The sequence below is a fragment of the Crocodylus porosus genome, unplaced genomic scaffold (assembly GCF_001723895.1).
Source record: "Crocodylus porosus isolate Cpor-Errol unplaced genomic scaffold, CroPor_comp1, whole genome shotgun sequence".
NCBI classification, from domain to species: Eukaryota; Metazoa; Chordata; order Crocodylia; family Crocodylidae; genus Crocodylus; species Crocodylus porosus.
This window is the reverse complement of record NW_017728931.1, coordinates 33621483-33639679: the sequence shown is the minus strand read 5'-3', so window position 1 is coordinate 33639679 and position 18197 is coordinate 33621483. Positions and strand designations below refer to the sequence as shown.

General features: G+C 46.7%; 1 protein-coding gene across 2 annotated transcripts in view; it reads left to right on the top strand.

Annotated features, from left to right (window-relative positions):
- The window catches only part of LOC109316452 (cat eye syndrome critical region protein 2), a 74646-nt gene that overhangs the window by 23613 nt on the left and 32836 nt on the right, over nucleotides 1-18197 (top strand). Inside the window, exons 2-7 of one of the 2 annotated variants that reach the window (XM_019544545.1) lie at nucleotides 6701-6884; nucleotides 8733-8872; nucleotides 9430-9534; nucleotides 10439-10488; nucleotides 11829-11998; nucleotides 12465-12542. In XM_019544545.1, coding sequence (XP_019400090.1) covers nucleotides 8817-8872; nucleotides 9430-9534; nucleotides 10439-10488; nucleotides 11829-11998; nucleotides 12465-12542 — 459 coding nt within the window. In that variant the 5' untranslated portion in view covers nucleotides 6701-6884; nucleotides 8733-8816. Of the gene's footprint in view, nucleotides 1-6700; nucleotides 6885-8732; nucleotides 8873-9429; nucleotides 9535-10438; nucleotides 10489-11828; nucleotides 11999-12464; nucleotides 12543-18197 lie in introns of those variants that run through there. The other variant, XM_019544544.1, reaches the window with a different exon arrangement.

Here is an 18197-nt window from a genome sequence, read left to right as displayed (position 1 = left end):
CTGGATCCTGATACCCAGATGGGGAAGCCGCTCCTCAGATACGTTCCCATCGTCTTCCTGTCAGACTGCCCTGAAATTTTTGCAGCTGCTGCTACAAATCACAGGCAACTCATGTCACCATCTTACTGTTATTCTCTTATTGTTTAACAGTATGCTTTTTCTAGCAGCAACAAGTCTTGTGCTAGGTGTTTTTCTAGTATAAAAGAAGATAAAGAGGAGCTTTACCCAGGGGGCTTGGGGCAGGGGAGTCATGACAAAGATGGAATGTAGGGGGTAGAAAAACAGATCAGGTGCCCAGGTGAGTTTGGCCATGGTCTGTGACTATGAAGCTTTAATGATGCAGTGGTTTATAAAATAGAGCAGGGGGAAGAAGGGGGGCTAAGGGGAGAGAGCACTTGTGTGTAAAGAGATGTATTGCAATTCTAAACTATCCTTGAAGAGCCCTTCTGGCTGCTTGCAGGTATCCATGTAGAAGTGAACCTTTGTTTCTGAGCCATGTGGAAGCCCTCATTTGGGGTACTGAGGCTGAAAATGCTGTCTGAGATCCTAAACAGGTAGTAAGTCCTTCAGATTCATGGAGATATGACTAGCTGCAACAAGAGTTCCTTAGTCCTTTCACAAAACTACCTGACTTCCATCTTGATATTCTTTGGATGTGGAAAAGGAGTCAAGATCTAGGTGCAGTGCACAGATAATCCACTGCTACAGTCCCAAATAGAAATAAAAGTATATGGTCCTTCAGTTCCTGGACCACAATGGTCTTAAGCCTGGGTTCAGTGCACAGTGCTAAACAATTATACCTGACCACTTCTGCTTTGTGTATAGGATCACCAGCCAGAGTCCTTATTTAGGTTGACTGCAGTACTCCCTGCAGGTCCTTCTTTCCTTCTGTAGCAGAATGGGTCTTTCCAGAGGGAAACCATTAATAAAGATAGTGATGAAAATAACCATGGCTGGTTTGTCTCTCTTGACAGGCTGAGAGGTCCATGCATGCTTGTCTGGGGAAAAAGGCCAGCTGTAGCAGGGTGGATAAATATAAATTGGCTAGAATTGAGGGTGATTGGGAATGCCATGAGACATCTGGTTCCCATCTCAGGTTTTCATTCTAACCTGATTCAAAGCGACAAACACACAGCAGCAGTCCACACAAATTGACGGGCTTGGGACTCTGAGCACTCCTGAGAACAGAGCCTGCAATGTGTCTGGTATGGGGCTGAACAGAAGAAACTTCTAGTTTTAGGCACTTTGTGTACAAAGACAAACTCAATCCAAATTGGCTGAATCAACAGAGAAAGTCCCTAGAGGGAGTGTGTATTAAGTGGGGAAAATCCTTCAGAGTATCTTCTGGAATTGGGGAACTTCCTGGATTAGATCATTTTCCTGAACAGCAACAAAATGGAGGAGTATGGAAAATGTATGCCTTTTAATGCAAGGGATCTGAATCTGTTGTGTGCCTTTGCCTCTTGCTTTGGATTTCCTCCTCACCTAATCAGAAATGTCAGTACAAACAGAGCCATAGTGTCTCCTTACAAGGCCTGTTGCCCCTTACTCTTTGGGAACTTGGAAATGCCTACTTGCCCCGCCAAAATCACTAGTTCCCAACTAGGGTGCTGTAGCAGTAACCAGGTAAGACTGCCCCAATATGCAGTCCTGCTTCATTAGGGCTCTGATCCGGGGGCTTGGCTGTAGCCCTTCCCATTTGGACCCCTCTCATGTTCCTGGAAACAAAGATGCTTGGGACAGTTCTTGTGTGCCACTGTTTCTGGGAGGAGCTCAGGGCAGGCCAGACCTGGAAGGTCAGCTCCTGCCTGCTTTAGGCTGAGGTGTCCTGAGAACCACTGCACTAGATCTTTACACATACCTTGAACATAGGCAGCTGGAATTTGGATGCTGTCAACTTGTGGCCTGAGGTGTTCTTTTGAGGAACTGCATAATGTTCTCCAATATCAGGAAAAGGTAGAATTATATTCTATTTGAAACATAACAGTTGAATCTTGTGTGTGTGTCATTCTTTCTTATTTGATAGTTTCATCAAAGATCTGGATCTTAAGGCTTTTGGTGTAAACAGCTAGCAGTTTTAGGGACCCCCCAGCCTATAAAAATAATCTAATATCATGTCCTCAGGTTGGACATAGCAGTGGCCAGACTGTTTAAAAGTTACATGTTTCAAATTAAATGTCCTGAAAAGTATGGTGAGGCCACCATTTGAACAAATGGCCTTGCAGTACTTACCCCAAGGTAAATGGCTGTGTGCTCTGAATGGTTTGTCTATCAAAGAATAATTTCTGCAGTTTTCAGAACACAAAAAGGGGCTTCATGGAACATGGAAATTTCTAGTTATTCCTTCTGTATGTCAGTGGAATCAATTCTGTCTATCCAGGAAGTCAAACTACATTTATTTCATTGGTGAGATGAACTACCAGCATTAGTTGCTCAGAACAAAAGTGCTCAGAAAGATGCATGCTTTATTTGTGTCATGTTGAAGAGAGCAAATGCTTAGCTTCTAAGGCCATGTATCAGCTATATCTAGGGGTGACCATATTATTTTTAAGGAAATCTAAGACACTCCCTCCCCAACCCTCACTGCCATCCACTGCTCAGGAAGGGTTAAGCTAGGCAGTACGGGTGGTTTGTCACCAGTCTGGGACTTCTGTTTCTATTTTCACCAACCAGCCAGGACACTAGGATGGCCTACAAAATTTGGGACCGTCCCAGCCAAATCGGGACATATGGTCATCCTAGGTATATTCAGGTACCCACCATTGCCATGTAAGAGATTGAGTAAATGACATTCAAGGAAATGAGCTTGCACACTGTCACTTTGCGCTTGATGGGGAGATAGGCACAGGGCTGCAAGATGGCAACAGATGCATTGCTTCACTTATTTACAAGATCTTGTCAAGTAGACACTTTTCAATCAAATGATCAGCCTGTGGCTGCCATTGTTCTCTCTCCTCTCTCTTTCACTCTGTTGCTTTTTAAATTTTTTTTCTGGTTTAACACTTAACATATTTAATCAACTGTAAGATGCCCCTGAATATCAAGTGACTTCCTCCACAATAATTAGAATATATATAAGGAAAATTTATACATTTGTTTCCAGGTATAGAATCTAGTTACTGGAGGTTTGCCTTTAATTTGTCCCTTTTCCACTGGTACAGTAGGGAAAATAAATCTGGAGGGTCAGGTAGCCCCTTCCCCCCGACTTATTGTCAGACCCTGCTCTCCCTGAGCACATGGAAGGGAGGGGCAAATGTGAAAACACTGGCTTTGAAATAAATGTACCTGTTGTAATTTGTTTATAAGCAAACTGCTGTGGGTACTCATAGACTTGATTTATCCAGAATTGATGCATTTTACCTATTTTGAAACTGCTGCAAATTTTAGCACAGGTACTCCATTTAAGCAGCCCTTTTGTAACTTCTTATATAGTACAAACTATGCTTGATATTAGTCCAAAGCCCTAAAGGCTCATGATTTACCTTATAATTCATTGGGCTGGGCCCCAGCAGAGTCAGCAGTTTTTCATGGTGACCCCATAGCTCAGCACTGCTCAGTATGTTGTGTATTCCAGATACGTCCTCTGCATTTCCCCCCCGCAAGGATCTGTGCGCTAATAGGCCTCCGCTCATGACTGGAACTGGGTATTCTTGTCATGAGTCTCAGGATCCTCCAAAACTGTATATGCAGACAAGGCTCAGGACAACCTGGTTGGGCTTCACCTCTTGGAGGGTGACAGGCTGGGGTGGGGAGCGACATTAGAATTCTTAGTGAACTGTTTGGGGCCCTGTCTGGTGATAGTCGCCAGATATTTAAAGCTAGTGAAAAAACAGGAATCACTGGAAATGGGAAAGAAAGCTACAACTCAGCTGTGGGAATGAAGAGTAAGTTGAAAGGTATTCAAAGTAGCGGCTCACTATGACTTGGAAAAGGGTCAGCACTGAGGGGTACTGAGCCCAGTGAATGCTATCATATATCTTATTCACATGGACTGCACTAACCTATCCTTGTGGTAGGTTCCCATCAGTATGTTTGCCCAATAAGGGCCATGTGTTTTATAGTTATGCTCAGGGTTGGCTGCATTTAATCAACTTCAGCTTCATAGCTGCTTTTCATTACTGAGCACATGCTGCTTTTGGCAGCATTTTAATGATAGACAATGTATTTAATGAGGTTTCCTTGTATGCGAATGCCAGATGAAGAGCTTTTCCCCAATGCTGATTTGTGGGGTGGATCTCAGCTTATATTCAAGTAAATGTGGTAGTTTTGATGATTTCAATTAATCTGACTTAATATTTTTCTTTGCCTTTGTTGAAGAACTAACATTGTTGGTTATAAGCTTATTTTTGTTTGGGGAGTTGTTCTTCTACAACAGTGGCACAGTTCTCTTTCCTTGTGTAGTCATCAATTTATGCCAGAAACATTTAGTTTTACTAGCTCTTTTTAATATATGTGGGAAAAGCTCTCTAGCAGTTTCAAGCATATGGATTCTTTGTGTGTTGAGTGGTATTTTTTGCATAGTTTTAGCACAACTCTGGGATTTTGGGTGGAATTGGCAAGTCAAGAGTGGGGCAGTAATTATTTTTGTAAGTCTTTCATACCCAGGACTGTTCATGGTCACTCTTGTTCCCATGTTCCTTGAGAGAGAACTTCAGTCCACAGATGGGGAAAAATCTCCCATCTTAAATTGGATATAAGCTCATATATCTTTGAGCACAGTCAGCAGTCTAAAGTGTGACGAGGTGGTGTATACACCAGAACCGACACCATTTATAACACTTCTCAAAGACAAGAAGTTCACTTTTGGCACAGTAGAGAGCCAGTGACAAAGGACACTCAAGAAGGCAGTAATGCATATGATTGTCAGGCAAAGGAGATTAAATCTAGTAGCTGCATTTCATATGTGGTCAGAGATCGATATGAGCATCTGGGAGGCCAGGGGGAAGAGAGACATGACTAGGACACGGGCAAGCATTTTGGCCTTAGGACAATGGAGGAAGAGTTTGACTTCCCAAATGAGAGAGAGAAGGACTTGGTAATTGCTTGTATGTGACAGGTGATGGTAAACCTGGAGAAGACTGTGGCAGCTGAGATAGAGAGAGAATGGCAGAAGAATAGGATTGAATATGTCTATTAAATGTACTGTTATATCTTCCTGTGATAACCAGGGATCCTGGTTTTCCCTGATTATAAAATCACAAATTCCCTGGTTAAAAAAAAAAGGGAAATTCTCTCATAAACACTAAAGATCTGTGATTAAAATTCAAGGCTCTCCACAGCCCCCCTGGCCCTGCTTGTGCCTCTTATTCCCCCCAACAGCCTTGCCACCCACCCACATGACCTGCTCCCCCAACCCTGCAGGAGAAAGCTCTCCACTGCCAGGACTATGGACCTGGGTCCGCAGCCCCCTGCCCCCACTCTCCCTGTGCAGAGGGGTGATAACAAGTGAGTGTTGGCACCCCCTAGATCTGTGTGGGGGGGCAGGCACAAGCTGTGGATGCGGACTTCCGCCCCACTTCCCATCAACGGACCTCCTTAGCCCGGCAAGCATGACCCAGCGCAGCAGAGGAAACATGAAGCTGTGTGGAGAAGCTGCTTGCAGCTGCAAGCTCCCTGCTGCCCTGGCAATGTGCCTCCTGTGCATATGGCTGCTTTGAGGGGTGCAACTCTGCACCACTGCCCTCACTGCATCCCTGTGTACAGGAGGTGTGTCACCAGGGCAGTGCAGAGTGAGCAGCTTTTCCGCGCTGCTCCAGTGCTCCCTGCTGCACCAGGTCATGCCTGCTGGGCTGCGGAGGCCCCAGGGGAAGGAAGCAGGGTGGGAGCCCATGCCTGTACCCTGTACCTGTTCCACATGCAGATCTGGGGGATGCAGGTCCCCTCTGCCCCTCAGGAGTGCACATGTTGGTGGGGATTCAGCTCTTCCCCTGGATGAGCCACCTGTGGGCTCCGTCCTGCTTGCCGCTGGGGCGCTGCAACCATGCATTGCGGCCCCGGGCTCCAAGCACTGCCCAGCTGGGTAGCAGCCCCAGCCCTGCCCAGCTCCCTCCTTCCCTAGGGGGGGGCCTCAATCCTCCTCCCCGCTATCCCCCTGCACCTGCTAGAACTGCTCTCAGGCTGCAATGATTGTCCATGCGCATGGCACCCCCTGTCTCACTGCCTTCCTCCCATGCCAGCCTGCAGGGAGCCCGTTGCAAAACGGCAAAATCCGCAGGTTTGTCTGGTAAAACGAGAACTCTGCATTTGCCTCCAGTTAAAGGTAAAATCCATGGTTTACTCCATTTTTCTGTGGGAAATGGAAAACCTGGATCCCTGGTGATAACAAGTGAGTGTTGGCGCTGAAATGAGTTGCTATGCAGGGGGATAGAAAGAAAGGTGACTGATAAAGCAGCTTCAGCTGATAAGGCCTGTGGTATTGCAGTGAGAATGCTGCCAGCAGGTAGATTGGTAGAAAGCCTAGGCGCTCCAGTTATCCTGTGGTTATGACAGGATGGTGTTGCTTCAAATATTCACAGAGATTTCCCAGGGTTGGTCAGCCTGCCTCCTGCCACATTTTAAGTTTGCTAAGGCTGTACTGATCCCTTCATTTGCTATGCGGAAGGCATGGCTTCAGCTTTGTCCAGACATGTTTATTTCTTTACCCTCTTGGTCATCTTTTGCATCTTAACCTACTATGGGTGGGATTTGTTCTCTTGAATAGATCCCAGACGTTTCACAGCTACCTTGAGGACATCATCAACTACCGCTGGGAGTTAGAGGAAGGGAAACCTAACCCCCTACGGGAATCCACCTTCCAGGAGCTGCCACTTCGCACCCGCGTGGAGATCCTGCATCGTCTCTGTGACTATCGGCTTGATGCAGATGATGTCTTTGACCTCCTCAAGGTGCTTTGGGCATTATACACTATGGGGGTATAGTAGTTATCAGGGACCTGGGCTGGATTGCTGTGAAACCTAAGTGGGAAGGAAGAGAGGGTAGGAAATATTTTGCTTTCATGGTGCTGACTTTCCTTCTTCACTCCAGCTCTTTCTACATCTTTTAGCTTCCAGACTGGGGGACAGTGCTGCAATCAGACCTAGACAGGTTACAGGGGTGAGTGGATGAGAACAGGATGGGTTTCAATACTGACAAGTGCAAGGTGATGCACCTGGGGAAGAAGAACCAGCACCATACCTACAGGATGGGGAACTCCCTTCTCGTCAGTGCAGAGGCAGAAAAGGATCTTGGAATCACTGTTGATGCCAAGATGAACGTGGGCCGGCAGTGTGGGGATGCAGTCAGGAAGGCCAACCGCACCTTGTCATGCATCCACAGGTGCATCTCAAGCAGGTGCAAGGAGGTGATCCTCCCCCTCTGTGGCACAGGTCAGGCCGCAGCTGGAGTACTGTGTCCAGTTCAGGGCGCTGCACTTCAGGAGGGATGTGGACAACATGGAGAGGGTCCAGAGGAGGGGCACTCGCATGATCGGGGCAGCAGGGCAGGCCCTACGAGGAGAGGCTACAGAACCTGAACCTGTTCAGCCTCCACAAAAAGCTGAGGGGGGGGGATCTAGTGACCTGTTACAAACTAGTCAGGGGGGCCCAGCAGGCATTAGGGGAGTCCCTGTTCCTCCGAGCGCTACCAGGAGTGACTAGAAATAACGGTCACAAGCTGGCAGAGGGTAGATTCAGACTAGACATCAGGAGGTGCTACTTCATGGTCAGGGTGGCTAGGATCTGGAACCAACTTCCAAGAGAAGTAGTGCTGGCTCCTGCCCTGGGGGTCTTTAAGAGGAGGCTAGATGTATACCTTGCTGGGGTCATTTGACCCCAGTACTCTTTCCTGCCAAGGCAAGGGGTCAGACTTGATAATCTGCTCAGGTCCCTTCCGACCCTACCAACTATGAAACTATAAAACTACTGTGTCTAGTCTCTGTTCTGGGAACAAGTGAGACGTGGGGATTTCAGATGTGCCTTGGAAGTGTTGCTCCTTTATATTCTGTTTATCTTTGTCTCCCAACCTAATCTGGCTTTTGAAGTATCATGAGTGGATCTCCCTTTTCTTTTTTTTCCCCCCCATTAAATTCAGCAGTTTAAGCCACCCCCTTGGTGAGGAGTGCAGGTTTCCCATTGCCTGCACATTTACAGCTCTGGAGATGTAATATTCTCTTTTCTACCCAAAAAGAGAGATGTTTTTAAGGACAGGTCCTTGGTGGTCATGCAGGTACTTCATTTTCTTGAGTTCTACCTCTGGAAATGTGGGTCATTAAACTACACACAATCAAAACAAGTTGTAGGGTGTCTCATGAGAGGTATTCACAGCACAATACTTGCTGTGCCAACTGGCCTGATTGGCCACTTCTACAAAGATCCTAGCTTGAATATCTGGAGGTGTTCCAACTGTTGTGGCAGTGCTGTAGGTGCTAGGGCATAGTGCTGGGGCCTGGGGTAAGCCTGCTGCAGGATGGCATTGAACTGCATTGGGAGATCAGGGGGAGGAGCAGTTTGCACAATGCCTTCCAAGCTGGCTGGAGTCGGGCACAGCGTGAATTAGGCCTTTGCTGTTTTGAGCAGCAAAAATGAAATAGTTAAGCCTAGAGAGAGCATTGGAAAAACACATCATCTGAATCTTTCACAGAGCAAAAGGAGAGGGGGCCTTGCAGGTGTTTGTAAGGGGGGGATTTGTCCTGTTATGAGCGATTTAATGTGGCTGCTTTTCAACTTGTCACTGTCTCCCCCCCTGGATGAACACAGGGTTTGGATGCAGACAGCCTCCGGGTCGAACCGCTGGGTGAGGATAGCAATGGCGCCCTCTACTGGTATTTCTATGGCACTCGCATGTACAAAGAGGAGCCAGCGCAGGCGAAACCTAATGGAGAGCTGGCTTTGGACAGGTAACAGCTTCTAACTCATACTTTCCACAAAGCCCTGGTAAATGAGGAAGAGAAAGCAGGGCGAGCAGAGAGGAATACTTTGCGCAACAGCAAATGCGAGTTGCACAGAATCTGCTTGACTGTAGCTGTCACGGAAGGAGTGACAGCAGCTGGTGTTTGTACAGGGCATGGGGGAGATTGCCAAGTACACCATTAACTGAATTCATGCTGCAGGGCAGCTGGAGCCAAGCACAGCCTTTGTGGCATTGCAAAAGCCTGCCAGAAGGGCAGGGGGATTCCTCAGCCACTCTCGCTGCCTGCTTCTGAGCTGTCTGCCCCTGGTGTTCAGTAGCAATTACAAGTCACTGACTATTCATAATTTAGTGTCCCCAGGAAGTGGAGAGTGCCGTCTCTCTCCATCCCTCCCACTCTTTGGCTACTGTACTTAATTCCTGGCTGCTAGCTGGGCTTATTGCAGCTCTTTTGATATCTCCACACTATTCTGTTCTCTCCATGTCCCTTACTTGCCACTGTTCCCTTCCCCAGGAGATATTTCATAATCTCTGATTGTGTTCCAGGGGAGGTGGGGGACAGACGAACACCCCAAATATTCCAGGGAAAACTGGCAAGAGACGGGGGCGGCCCCCAAAGCGAAAAAAACTGCTGGAGGAGAATTTATTGAGGTATGACAAGGCCTTTCCTAGAATAGAAATGTTGCATGCAGCTCCTTCAGGGAGAAAGTTCCATAGCATTACTTGGCATTAACAATCCTGCTGTACCCTCAAGACCTCCTGTGGTACTAACTGTCTTCTGTACCCAAATATTATTTTTCCAGCTGGGAGTCAAATAGTAGTTTCTTCTGCAGCTATGACCTCTATGCATTACTCTTGCTAAACACCTGGGCTTGGTTGGTACTTGTCTGAGGCTCCATGGACAATGCAGCAGCTGCTGAAAGTTGTGCGAGACAAATGAAACAGTGGATGTGATTCTTCCTCCTGATCATACACTGACTCAGTTCCTCAGCATGATGTAAAAGGGCTCACTGTTGCTAGCACATGCTAGCCCTGTCCATTTGAAGTGGGACACAGGGGCAGAGTAGGTAAAGCATCTTTCCACTAATCCAAAGGTCTGAATTCAAGACTTCAGACTAGGACCTAAGTTTCTGACCCAACTGAGAGCCATTCATTCCTATGACCCCAGCTGACTTCCTGCCCTTTGGGCAAGGGGCTGGACTCGATGATCTCCCAAGGTCCCTTCCAGCCCTAATGTCTATGAAATCTATGAAAGAGTTAAGGGAGGCCAAACATGATGCTAATCATGTCACTTTCTTGTGTGCCATTGGTTGAATCCTCCCTTCTTCAGCTGGAATGCTCCAGCCATGGTGGTAGAGTGGCCACCTCAAGGCAGTCTTGCCTCAAGGCAGACTTTTAACCTCAATTCTTTACAAAAATTTCATGCCGTTGTGTGATGGTGGTATTCCTGGAACTTCTGCTGCATTCTTCCCCAGAAGGGGCTCCATGTCAGCTGCTGAAGTGTTTGGGAGTATGTTTCATATTTCCTCACTACATGTTTCCTTCCTCCTTTCAGGGAGAAGGCAGAAGAGAACTTTCTCATGCATGAGACACAGATGAGAAATGGTAAGGACATCATATAGATTGCTCGTGCAGTTTCTCACACACCCAAAGCTTAGAGGGATGAGCTTCCCACAGGAGGAGAGGCTCTCTAGAAGTGGTGCCCTGTTTCTTTTGCTCAGTTGGTTCTGATTTGTATTTGGAATGAGGAATCAAAGTAACAAGTTTGCTTATTCCCAGGAGCCTGAGCAGCTAAATGCTTCCTGTGTAGTATTGGACTATTTTAGGATGAGGAAAGACTCATGACTGGCTTATTGTGAGAGAGGCCTGAGAGTGGAAAAAGGTGGTGGGGGCCTCCTCTATTCCAATAAGGTCAATGGCTGTGTAGAACCACTAAGTTATTTTTCCAGAAATGAGTGGAATATGGGACATTTTGACATGCATCCTGCTTGTGATGATACCAAAGGGAAAAAGCCATGAGCATACTTAGCAGTGGGTGGACAATAAATGGCCTTTCTAATCCTTCCTTCCTTCTCTCCTGTCTCTGTTCAGGAGTTTACTCTAAATTTATACTTCTAAATACTGTATAAACCATGAACTAGGGATATTCAGAGTTCAGATCCCTATACCTCTGACCCTCAAAAAATAATGAAGTATGTGGAAGAGGGACGTGCCAGTGTAGTTTTCTCCAAAGTGGCTGGGCAGAAACCTCAGTTCTCAAATGTGAGACTCCTTTGGCCTGAATACTGCTTATGTTAGACCTGTTGCAATGGTGGCAGCTTTGGCTTTGTCTTTTCCACTCCTCTTTTCTTCCTTCTCTAGAGTTCAGATTCCCTCTCTTGGACTGCTACCTCCCTACACTCTGAATTCAAGAAAACTTCCAAACCTGAAACTACAGAAATAGTGTTGTGAGCTTAGCAGAATAACATTCACTACTAATTTATATGGCTTCAACTTTAGACATGGTCTCCTGGTATCAGTGCAGTGGTATAGCAGTGTGCATGCCTGAGCACCTCTAACCCACAATGTATTTAGTGACCTAAGGGGGTTTTTTGTTTGGGTTGGGTTTTTTTGGAAAACAGTAGATTTACATCCTGGGTAGGGTTGTAACTGCTGGGGTAGGATGCTTACTCCTCCGCCTTCCCCGCCCCACTCTTTCAGAGAATATTTAAATATTTTAAAGTGGAGCAGATCTAAAAAGCAAGAGCTTTGAATGAAGCCAGTGCAATGCAGCTCTTCCTTTTACAGGCACTACAGTGCTGTGCTCCTGGCCATGATCTAATAGTGAAGGATGTACTCTATTAATATCTTGCATTTCCCAAGTCATGGAAAATAAAGTATGGATAGGAGAAAAATTGCCAGTAGTAACTGTTACCAAAAATAGTGTCTCTCTGTGTTCATTGAAGGATCCCAGGGCCCAGGCCGTGGGACATGGTGGCTGCTGTGTCAGACAGAAGAGGAATGGAGACGAGTCACAGAGAGCTTCAGAGAGCGGACCTCCCTAAGAGAACGGCAGCTCTACAAACTCCTGAGTGAGGATTTCCTTCCTGAGATCTGCAACATGATTGCCCAGAAAGTGAGTGTGAGAGCAGGCTGAGTGGTGGGGGGGCAGCCTGTTTTATCTCTGCATGGTGCCATTTGCTGGCTGGGGGTGCTAAATCGAACTAGCCATCAAACACCCTCAGGACTAGAGAAGACTGCCTGCAATTTGAGGAGTACAAGATCCCGAGACACTCTGTAGGGACCTGCTTACGGGGAATTTCAGCCTCATCTTTGGGGCATGGGACTTTCACTGATGGAGTGGTGGCTAGATGTAGATATAACTACTTTAGGATGGGACAAATTTGGAGTCAAGTTCCTGACACTTTTTGCCTCTGTAAAATCAGTTCTGCAGCCAGTCTGTGTGGATGCTGTCCATTTATTAATTGAATAATGGCTTCATGGTTACTTCTAATCTAAAAGTTCTCCACATCATCAGTGTACCCTAGTACATGTCTTTCTCTCTTCCTCCCTTCTTTCTTCCATCTTCATCCCTGTTTCAGGAAAAGCGTCTTCAGCGGACAGAGTTTTCTCCCAGGTGGATGTCTGACCACCAGCCCATCAAACCAATCCATCAGGAGGTGAGAGGAAATCTGAAAATGAGTACAGGGTATGTGGGAGTAGGGTGGGGAAAGGAGGAGGTGGTGGCATAGAAATGTACATGAATACCTTTCAGGAAAATAACCTAAAACATACCTATTCAGTTCTGAAGGAATAATTAGAAAGTATTAATGTTGGAAGAGAGCTTGATAGTAGCCATCTAATTAAACCAGAATAAGCAGTGTTGTACAGTAGCAAAGGAACCTAGTACATTCATGGGCTGCAAGCAGAGAGGCATTGCAGCCTGGATCACAGAAAAGACATCCTTCTCTAATTCACATGCAGCTGCACATGGGTGTGTTTTCTCAATGTGGGGAACTTCATCATATGAAAATTAGAAAACTTGATTCATATCAGAGAACTGCTATAAATAATTATGTTAGTAAGAATTTATATTTTAAATAACAGGTCTCTTCTAGTCCTAGACATCTGCCACCTGCAGTATGAAGGGAGAGCAGAAAGTGCAATTCCCATGGGTTAAAATAAAGAAAAAACCTAGAAAAGTTGAGTAAAAGTGTGGAAGAGCCATCCTTTGTGTCATAGCTAGGAGTCTGTGGAGACAAGAATGGGATGCCATTCATGGTCAGTGATTATTCTCTTGTGCTGCAAAGCAGTTTGCCATTTGAGGAGAGAGATGACACATGTTTATACACAAGCAGCAAAAATCCCCAGTGTGTGCAAACTGAGAAACACAGTGGTGCCTGACTGATCAGTAACCCAGCTGCGCAGGTCCACTGCTGTTAACTGATGCCTGTGGGCCATTGAAGTGGTTCCAGTGAGCTTAGGGCCCTCCCCGTGCTACTTACTGCGCTCTAGATTTGGGGGTGCCAGGAATGACTGAGCAGAGAGTCTCTGGACATTCATGTTAGCTGTTCACCATGACACTGAAATCGCTTGGGACTCAGGAGAGCCAGTTTGTTGGAGGTAGGGAGCAGTCTTCATTGCCAAGATTTGGGCACAAGACCCCATTCCTCTGCAGTGACATTATGTATTCCTAATGTTGGAGTGACCCTTTCCTTTTAGCCCTGAGGTCTGGATACTGCATAAATCTGAGACCTAACTGCATGGTAGGCTTCTAATCCTTCAGGGGATTTTGCAACAGGTGGTTCAGATTAGCTCCTCATTAAAAGCCTTCTGAGTAGCACCCTCATTAAGGAGAAACAACGGAAATCCTCACAGGGAGCATTCAGGGGCTGAGGGGAAGGGGCATAAGCTGTGCACAAGTTGGGGGTAGGCCAGAACAACCAGTGCTCCATGTTACTGAATTTCGGCATTGAGTGTATTGAGACAGCCCTCTTAGAAGCCACACAAAGGCAGAAGCTCAGCCCTTTAGGGCTGAGTGCACAGAAGACAGTGATGCTGTGTCCTGCAGTGCTCTCTGCTGGAAGGAAGGAGGTAGTTGCATTAAAACAACAGAAATCGGGGATTGTTTTATGTGAGTGAAGTTACCAACTGTTACAGAAAGTAAGGTTTTCTTGTGCCAGGATTACCATAAGTCCAGGTTTTCTGAGACGTTCTCTCTTTGAGCCCTCTGATCTCCATATGGGTGGATTTTTGAAATCTGACCAAATGTCCAGGATTTTGCTTTGCTCCATTGGCAGGAACAGGGGGAAGGCAATTGGAGGCAATAGGGAGTACAGATGTTACCTACCTGCAGTTGTAGAGATGCGCGCAGACCCATGTGGTGCTCCCTGCTGCCTCCGATCACCCTCCCCCTGCTCCTACCAGTTGACCAAAGCAAAATCCCAGGCATTTGGTCAGGGCAGAGGGATGGGGCCTGGGGTTGCAACAGGGCACAGGGGGCAGGGGATTGCCTGGCCCTCCAGTGGGGGGAAGGGGTGGGGGGGTACTCTGAAGGCAACGGGGAACTCTGTGGCTGGGCCCATAGCACAGGGGCCAGTGTCTATGCTCTCAGGGGCTGAGTGGCCTGGGAGGAGTGGGGGAAGAAGGGGAGGGAGGCCATGGCTAGGCTGCTTGGAACAGTATGGCAGCCCTGTCCCATGGTGGGGGTGTGCCACAAGCCTCCCTTCCTCCTTCCTTCCAGCCCACGCTGAGGCTGGACACACTCTGCTACAGCCTGCATGAATCAGCCACTGCCTTCCAGCCCAGTCAGTACAGGGACAGCTGGGGTGGCAGGGGACTGTGGGTCAGGAGTGAGGAGCACTGGCAGGGCAGGGGGCCAAGGGGCTGCAGGTCAGGAGTGAGGAGCACCAGCAGGGGTGGGGGTGGTGGTACAGGTCAAGTGTGAGGGGTACCATCAAGGTCCAGGGGGGCAGGGTACTGCGGTTTGGGAATGAGGGCCACTGTCAGGGTTGGAGTCAGTGGGTTGGGAGTGAGAGGCAGCAGCAGTGGCTGTAGTTTGGCAGTGCGGGACAACAGAACAGGCAGGGACAGAGCACCCGCGTATCACTGTTCCCCTGCTCCCCACCCTTAGGTTAGGAAATAACACTCGCAAGGAGGGTAGTAAACCATTGGAACACGCTACCCAGAGAGGTTGTGAAATCTCCATCCTTGGAGGTTTGTAAGACCCAGCTAGACAAGGATGATCTAACTGGGTATGGTCCTTCTTTGGGCAGGGGGTTGGACTAGATGACTTCCTGAGGTGCCTTCCAAACCAAATTTTCTGTGATTCTATGCTGCTAGGGTGGCAGTGACATCTGGGCTCATCTTCAGCTTCCACTGATTCTTTTGTGGAATGTTGTGTGCTCGGCCACACTGAAAATCTTGCCACTTTGTGTCCAGAGCATCTTAACATCTCCATCCTATAACTAAGGTTGTTCGCCCCTTTTTTCTGTTCAAACCTGGCTGCACTACAAGAGCCACAAGAAGCATCTGGTTGTGTTGTGGATGTATGTTAAAAATTTTGGTGCTCCCTGTATTGTGTTGGTGATTTCCTTGTCTTATCGTCTTTTTCTGTTACCAGAATGGTGCCAGGTTTGTTAGGCACTCCTTAGTTTTGTTTAAAACTGTCTTGCGTGATCTCTAAGCCCTGCATTCGTATGTAATGGCATAAGGCTCTTGCTGTTGTCTGAATATTGTGTGGATATATTACATAGATATGGCAGAAGGATACTTGAGTGCACCTGGGGTGGCTCTGAGAAGGGTCATTATAAACCATGCAACCTCTAGGTACTATGATCATGCCTTCCCAGAATGTTAAAGGTGAAAGCCAATAGTTGCTATGTTTATGGCCGAGTCTGAGGCAAAGGAGGGTCACTTCAGTATATTAGCGCCTGCGGAAAGTGCTCAATGTGTTGCACGCATTTGCTTGGACACATTTTGAGATGGATCAGAAAACTGGCTGTTACACCATAAGTAAAACTTGTAACATACTTGCGTTTGGTGACTAGTCCCCCTTCATCTTGGCTTCCCATGTCCTATGTGTTGTAACAACACCCAGAATGTTTTGAGTGCTTCTGCAGTATAAAATAATGAAGTACTGTGGTTTGAGTTGTAGAAAGTTTATCTAGTGGTTATATTGGAAAAAGTCTAGGGCTGGAAAGGAGTTTGCAGCATATCAGATCAGCACCAATATAAAGAAAATTGTCTGTATTGGAAATCAGCCTGATACGGCTGATAATTTGGCCAGTAAATGGCCCGTACATGCGTGCTGCCACAGCGCAGTACGTAGGCGGTGAGGAGCACAGCTTAGAGAGCCCCTACCTATGCCCACCAGACTAGCCCCAGCTCTGTCCCGTACCCACCCCACCCTGGCTGGGCAGTGCTTGCCCCATCCCCTCTCTTCCCTCACTGTAGAGGCCTGAACCACCTGTATGCAGCTCTTCAAGCTGCCAAGCTGGTATCAGAAATCAGATTGGTATTGGCCAATGTGCCTCTTTAAAAATCAGCTATCAGTATCAGCCCCAAAAAATCTGTATCGGTGCACCCCTATTAATTCCATTACTTTTCAGGTAGTTTGAAAACCAGTGAGGAACTGGGAGATGTATGAAGAAACAATGACAATGTCTCAACTCTGCAAATATTTGACTTGCCTATGGAGACCTGTTGATTTTAGTGGGATTGCTCCTAAATCTAAATTTTCACATGCAGTTACTTGTATAATTCAGCCTATGATCAGGTAACAAAGCAAAGGAGACCTGGGTGATAGTTTAGATTAAATGAGGGAGAAATTTGCCATTTGAAGTGGTAGCTAAGAAGATCAGTTGTGAGCTGCGTAAACCAAGGCATTGTGCCACAGAGTATGGAGGTGGCAGTCCCTCTCTGTAAAACTCTTACAACTACACCTGCAGTCAATTCTGGGCATCCCAAAAATAGGTTGTAGAGCAATGGGAGAGAAGTCTGAGAAAACCAACTAAAATAACTGCAAAGTTGGAAGGTCTGACTGATATTTTAACCTGATTATACACATTTGGATTTTTTAAGCGTCTAAGAAAGCAGAGAAATGTTGGAATGTGAGGAAGAAGAGAATGTACAAAAGAGTATAACTAGGAATAACTGGATGAAATTAAGAGGAAGAAAATAGAGTGAATTTGAAGAGAAATAGGCTAACAAGGATAAGCCTGTAGAATAGTTTTTCTGGGGAACCAATGTGAGCTTTAGTTCCTTGTGGTATTTAGACTGGCCAAAGATTAAAAATCCCTATAGGAAGGATCCTGCAGCAGCCAGGGAGAGGGACTAGAAGAGTAAATTCCTTCTCTAATTGCTATGATTCTGTGTGGTGATTCCTAGGATACAGATGGTGGGTCTGAGAGGTTTAATTGGGTACTGTGATGCTGGGGGGATTCAGATTCAAATAAATGAGACCATTCCGTGGGGGAAGGTAGTGCCCAAAGGGTTCACTGCACTCTGGCTAGTGCAGGATTGGCATTTCTATTTTTCCTTTCTGACTATCCCTGCAAGATACATGGGTGATGCTGAAAAGCAACCTGGGGCCATGACTAAATATCTTAAGTGGACTACTTTTCCCTACCAACAGAAATGCCAGTGAACCTCCTAACATACTGTTGCTGGTGGAAGTGGGGCTAAAGGATAGTATAGGATGCTTTCCCAAGGAGCACAGCTGCAGAAAATTGTCAAATGGCATTTTGGCTTGGGGCGGGGGAAGGAATGAAGACCGTCTACAACACATGCAGTGAAATTAGGCAACATTTTTAACCATTTATCAGTACATCCTCAGATCCCATTTCTAGGCACACGGAGTAGTACAACAATGGTGATTTGAGTGAAGGCCTTTTTGAGGGATTTAATTATGGAGTAAGAAAAGTGGACAGTCTGAGTGGTAGCTGACGGACATCAGGTGGTCACTTACAGCACCTACCTGATGCCTGCTCCACCATGTGCTAATTAGCTCCAGCAGCCTCAGCATCCTTGTATTCTGCTTCCCTGTGCTTCAAAATGGTGGCAGGGGCACTTTAACTAAAGGTTGTTTTTAACTAAATCTCTTTGAACGAGCAGTAATTAAAGCTCCCTCATTGCCATGTTGAAGCGCAGGATGCTGAATACACAAGATGCTGCAAGCACTTTAATTAGAGTGGCCGCTCCACCCTGCCCCAGAGCATGGGTCAAGATGCCCATATACTCAGGAAATCCCTTATGCCCAAGTGATAGTTGATTTATACCCTTAAAATTAAGGTGGTGAGCCTGTGGACCTGGATTATTATCAAATTAAAATTTCA